Source organism: Rhopalosiphum maidis, chromosome 4 (genome assembly GCF_003676215.2).
Source record: "Rhopalosiphum maidis isolate BTI-1 chromosome 4, ASM367621v3, whole genome shotgun sequence".
In the NCBI taxonomy this organism is placed as follows: Eukaryota; Metazoa; Arthropoda; class Insecta; order Hemiptera; family Aphididae; genus Rhopalosiphum; species Rhopalosiphum maidis.
In genome coordinates, this window is record NC_040880.1 from 41565261 (window position 1) to 41571918 (window position 6658).

Here is a 6658-nt window from a genome sequence, read left to right on the forward strand (position 1 = left end):
TTAGCGTTGCTGCGCGTAGTCAATTAATCCGTTAAGTATTTTATTAGGCATAATATTGTCTGTGAAGTGAAGTGAAGTATTAAGAATTATTCGAGTCACCCAGATTAGCGATTGACCTTCGGCTATTTATTTACTTTTATTTATTCTTCCATGTATTAAATACCGTACTTATGGGGCTATCATCGTTATATAAACAGCCACGATCAATTCGTTTTGAGCGTACCAAAACGTTTATAGGATTAACGATGAACGTAAAACGAACCGTAAAAATTATTTGATTGGTTCCTTTCAGCTATGATAATTATTGATACATTTCCAATGGCATTGAATAATTGAAGTGTGTACGCCTCATGAAAATTAATTATTATATAAACCAATATTATAATTGTTTCGACGTATAAAATAAACCGAAAAAACTGTGGTTGTTCACTTGAAACCAAACTTATTGTATTGTTTTTAATTCAGATAAATATATTCATGAACTTGATTGCTGTTTGATAAGTGCACAATGAAAACAGCTTAGTATAATATCTAAATATCTCATCAGTCATCAGTACTTATAACAATTTATACATCGTGTTAATAATATATTATTATATTCTATAAGACTTCAATAAAATATACATTTTATGCATATTAAATAACTAACATAATTTCGTCTACAGATTTTGTGTGTGTGCCTTTTGGCATTTGTTAACAACGTTTGGTGCCACGACGAAGTTCACGTTAAGAATGGTAACCACACAACCAAAACCAGAGAATCGAATACAAGAAAACGGGGTGTCGGCCATTACAATCCAATGGGATGGGGTGGTTACGGAGTGGGTTCGTACGGAGTGCCCACCACTCCGGTGCAAGGATACGGAGTGTCGAACATCCCGGTACAAGGTTACGGAGTGTCGAACTACCCAGTGCAAGGATACGGAGTGTCTGCTGTGCCGGTGCAGGGATACGCAGTGGTGCAGCAATCTGAACGACCCGTACCGTATCCAGTGCCGTATCCGGTGACTTACGACCGACCGGTGCCGTACGACCGACCAGTGCCGTACCCGGTGTCGTACGACAGGCCGGTACCGTACCCGGTGCATGTGGACCGGCCGCTCCCGTATCCGGTGCAGGTTGACCGGCCGGTGCCCTATCCGGTGCAGGTGGAGAAACCACTGCCGTATCCGGTGCACGTGGACCGGCCGGTGCCGTACCCGGTTCAAGTGGAGAAGCCGTTGCCGTATCCGGTGGACCGGCCGGTTCCATACCCGGTGCAGGTGGAGAAACCGTTGCCGTACCCGGTGCACGTCGACCGGCCGGTGCCGTATGCGGTACACGTGCCCTACAAAGTGCCTGTACCGGTGGACCGACCATACCCGGTGAAAGTGAACGTACCCACGCCGTATCCGGTCGACAGGCCGGTTCCGTATCCCGTGCAGGTGGCCGTCAAGGTTCCGGTGGTGCAACAAGTACCGGTCGAGGTGTCTCGGCCTTATCCCGTGCTAGTGCAGCAGCCCGCTTCGGTGGTGGTGCAACAGCAACCCGTACTGTGGCAAAAGGTGTCGTCGTCATACCCGGTATACACGACGGGCCAGCAACCGGTACAGTGGCAGAAGCAACCTTCTTATTACTCGTCCGTGGACAACAGCAAAAACTACATTGGCATGCCCGTGTACAACGGGGGTAACCAGGCCGGTTACCAGCGCGGCCAGTACCCGTCCGGTTACAGCATCGGTGTAAACCACGCCCTGATCGGGCTCGGCGTCGGCGGCCGGGGCGCGGGCGCGACCGGAACGTCAGGACCGACCGGCATCATCGGCGGAGCGGCGGGCAGCCTGTTGGGGGCGGCTTTCAACGTAATGCAGGGGTTGATGTCACCGGGCGGTAGCGTCACTGGTTACGCGGCCGGACACAACGACTATCTGGGGCCCAAGACCACGGGATTCTCGACTGTCATCAACAAATAAAATATATAATGCGTTCCGGGGATAGAACGAGCCGCACGAGGCGGTGCACAATAACTATATAGCTCGCGACGTTGCTATATATACTTCGATACCGTTTATAGTATTATAATATACAATAAGACAATACACAGACATTTTTTTGATTATTTTGTATTTCTTCTTCACCCGACCAGAGGCTTATAACAATAATATGTTATTATGTAATATCGAAAATCGATTTATCGATGCACAATTCACGCGCGCATATAATATTGTACACAAATCCTGTATGTCCTTCACCGCGTTGCAGGCGCGTTTAAAGTGTATGCGTGGTCGGAGACCTCAGAATATCGATATGATTCGTGGCGTTCGTCGATGAATCTACTGGCGCGTATACAGGGGTCACAGCCCATAGGTATTATAATAATATCATTATTGTATTATTATATTCGTTACATAATAATTATTGCTGTATCACTGCGTTTTATAAAATCACTCTCGAACTCGGCGGTCATGAGTACCTCCGTGGCTCTGCAGTGTATTATACGGCATCACGATTTTTGTCTACTTAACATTTTTTTTTTTTTTTTAATCACATTAATGCGCATTCCTCGGCACTACGCGAAGACAAAACGAGAGAGGACCTGTTCAGGCCTACGCGGTCAACCGCTGCACGTGTAAGCGGAGCACTCGAAATATTCATTGATTGTCCAACCCGATTGAAGCGAATTTATTTCGTGCACTATTATGGGTGATGACCGACGCTATTTCGAGTTGGTTCGTATATATCGTACATGTATTATGTATATATATTTATAGTGTTTAAAAATAAAAATATGTTTAGTTATAAAATCGTACCTGTACGAATTCAATATACACACGAAATGCATTCGTCTTATAGATAAGTGTCGAGTTGTCGAATATATAGTAATGTAAGTAGTAAAATAAACTAGAGCTGAACCATACCGATCATATTGTGTCGGTAACAGTTAATATTATTTAAACAAGATATTTAAAAATACGACTCTCTGGTTTCAACACTGTACTTATAGTTAATGTACTTGTTTACTTGCAGCTTCTAACGACAATAAAACATCTATATTTATATATACTAGGCTTTGGAGGTTTTCTACAATTTCTCCACACTTTTGTCAAACTCCAAGTCTATCATTATTGAATAAAAATTACGATGCATCACCTTCATAGCTATCGTATACGGTCGTTCCGAATTGAATTATAATACATGCACACACACACACACACACATATGTATCGTGTTGCTCAACTATACGCGACCTATAATATACTTCGTCAGTTAGTCAGTTACTACGTACCTGTATACAATCACAATAATTGCAATATTTTTCCCATCGCATGTTGTGAGAAATTGGTCCACGATAATTCACACAAATACACATTGATTTAGCAACACAGTAATAATCATTTACCCAGAAAATTCTATTTAGTTTCCATGTGAGCTGTAATGATTACTCCGCTGTCGTGTATACGATGAAGGTTAAACGAAGTATATGTGCCGGCTTTATACATTTTATTATTCGACTGTGGTGAATAAATGTGGTAAGGTTAAGTCAGGTAAAAATAACTTTTTTATCATCTAAAACTTATTATTAAATAAATATTTTGAATTGTGTAGCTTAAATCTGTATAGTGATTAGAAATAGTCGGCAAAAGTCCTTTTTTTTTCACTATTTCTGTCTAGAAACTACTCTTATTTTTTTGACATTTATTTTTACTGGCGTAAACCGTTTTTTAACATACACTTATAAAAAATTTTGATATATCAAGATATAAATTTATAATTTTTATCCATTTTCACCCAAGAATTATATAAGTATACCTACTTACATAGATAGTTACATCTTTAATAAAACAGATAAATAAATAGTACTTAGGATTAATTATTAGGTATATAAGGTGATAGATATAGTAGGAAATTTCAATATCATTTTTATTAATGAGTACAATTTTTTTTTTTTTTATAATAGAACAAATTGTTTTGTGACTTATAAAATCTTAGTAGACAGAAAAATAATAGACTCTATGTATAATAAATATCTATTCTTCGGGTTGCACGTTCTTAGGTATGAAAATGGTTTTATAAACAAGAAGAATTGATGAAAGTTTGACCATTTTTTTTATTATATTCGTTAAATAGAGAGTTTTCCTATTGCGTTTAAAAAGACTATTTTATCTAACAATAATTGTACTCAAAATATTTAAAACCGATTGACCGATTGCAGTGTTTGGTAATTTTCAATGTTGATATTGAATAGACCAATAAATTACGCTAAAATAATAGCTAATAGAAATTTTAATTAAAAGTATTTATTATATTCAGTTCAATAAAATTCGGTAGATTCTCTCAACAGAATAGGCGATAAATTGGTTCCAAGATAGAAATATCACAGATGGATTTGACAGATAAGTGCAAACTGTTCAATGTATGGTTTAAATAATATGTGCTATACTGCTATTTATCCATGAATCATGATAAATTATAGTATATACTAATAAATAAATAAAGGATAATTTAATATAATACCTAATAGCATAATATAATATGATAATAACATAGTATATTATAAAATAATAATAATAAGCTGTAATATATATGTATATATTATGTATGGTTCGAAAGACAGATGCCAGAGTTTTATGGTACCTTATTTTCATTGGAGTTGTTTATATTTTTTATATTATCTAAGATATTACAATCTAGTTGCTTTACTTAGATGAAATAAAACCATACAATAAGGGAAATTTATTATAAATACAATGACAATAAATGAAGCAATTGTAAATAATATTAATTTATCCTATAGTATCATAAATCATAATAATTGTGCTACACTATTATCCTGCAGTTTTATACCAAACAGTATTGTATAATGCTTGCAAGAAGTAACTAAAGGTGACAGGTAAGTATAGTGTAATGATTTGAAGAATCGATTAGATCCATACATAAATAACACGACAATGAAAATTTGACTTCGCTTACAGGGTATTATAGGTATCATTCGAAAGGAAAATGAATATCTGTATAATATATTGGATATAGTGACGTTTATTATACTGTAAATCAGTCAGGTATTAATTTTAATTAGATGCAAGAATATTATTTTTTTCAAAAATATTTTACTTGTTATTCAATCATATGATTATCATATATAATTGATATCAATTGACCAATATAATCAGTATTTATAAATTTATAATTTTCAATTATTTTAAATAGGTATATAGTTAATGTGTAATATATGAATATATAACAATATAATTTTGATGAATCAGATTGGACAAATACATGTTTTTTTAATTTCTCTAAGTAAAACTAAAAGGTAAATGCGATAAATTGGTATACGCCATACGGTATACCGATCATATATTGTAAAGAGCATAATTGTTACTCTGATACTATTATGATACAAATCGTGTGTTAAGTGTAAGAGTGCAACTGGTCCACAATACCCATCAAATATGTCCGATGGACGCATGCGTAATACGGTAATAAATTTTAATGCTTAAATAATTCGTATTAGTCCGTAGTCGTTGTTATATCGGCGGTCGTTATTAGTCGGGAGTCACGACAATGTCTCATGCGGTTCATAGGCCGGTCATACGAGATGGTATTTATGCGATTATAATATATCGAATATCCATCCATAAAAGGTAAACTATGGTATGCGCGCAGGTGGTGCCAATGGCGATCGATGGATTTTTTTTTAAGAATAAACAAACATCAATTAACAGTCGATATTTATGTATATATATTATTATAGGATTATAGATATATAGTATATACGTTACGTATATGGATGATAATAACAATAAGTTGCAGGGCTTGGTATCGTGAAATCTGCCAATTATCAAGTCAGCCCACTAACCAGCTTAATCCATAAGGGGAAGTTAAATTACATATGCCTAAGTATTATTTTAACGTAGTAGTTATACACGACTAAAACAAAATACGTACATGTTTATAATCTATCATCGTCGTGTTTTGTGCACGTGTGTGCTGTTCAGGCTGTTTTATTGGATGAAACACGTTTTATGTCTAACTAGTAACTTACGCGTCGACTTCAAAAAATTGGGTAGTTTTAATCACAGTTTTCCTAAATATTTCGTATTTGCAGCTATAACGCGAATACGTGATTATATAATATAGTCAAGATGTCTGATGTACATGATGTCTAAATATCTTTACGAGCATAATGTATACAATGATGGGGCTTTAAATCAATTCAATGTGCACTTTGCCATTATGGCATTATAATAATGCACGCGGTGTGGGATGTGTATGTACAATAGATTCTTACTATGACGAACGTCACTATCTCGAATTTTTTATAACATCGAACTACATTGAAATCCCTTTGAAGCTATCATTACACTTAATAGCGTTTTTCTCTCCATAACTCGAAATAAAATTAATCGTTTTTTGTCATCTCGAATACACAAATAATATTTATATATTACGGTAAGAACAGAAAATTAAGCAGTACATTCAATATAGTGATCGTGATTACACGCGTTGGTAGTCAATATTTGCAGTCATTCGTATAATATAGTAAAATAAGTGTAAATTAAATGTCCTAACAATTAATTTTTATATTCTTACAAAGACAAAAGAAATATAAAACAAACTTCTAAGTAAATTTAAAAAACAAAATTATTTATTCATTATTGTAGTTCATTTATATGTATGC

The 6658-nt window shown here is 35.6% G+C and overlaps 1 protein-coding gene across 1 annotated transcript; it reads left to right on the forward strand.

Moving 5' to 3' along the window:
* Window positions 1–656: 656 nt before the first annotated feature.
* On the forward strand, window positions 657–1952 carry LOC113558167 (skin secretory protein xP2-like; the record flags this gene model as incomplete). The annotated part of the gene is made up of 1 exon (XM_026963673.1): window positions 657–1952. A coding segment is annotated over one exon (1296 nt), but the record flags the coding sequence as incomplete, so codon positions are not given.
* Between the last annotated feature and the right edge of the window lie 4706 nt (window positions 1953–6658).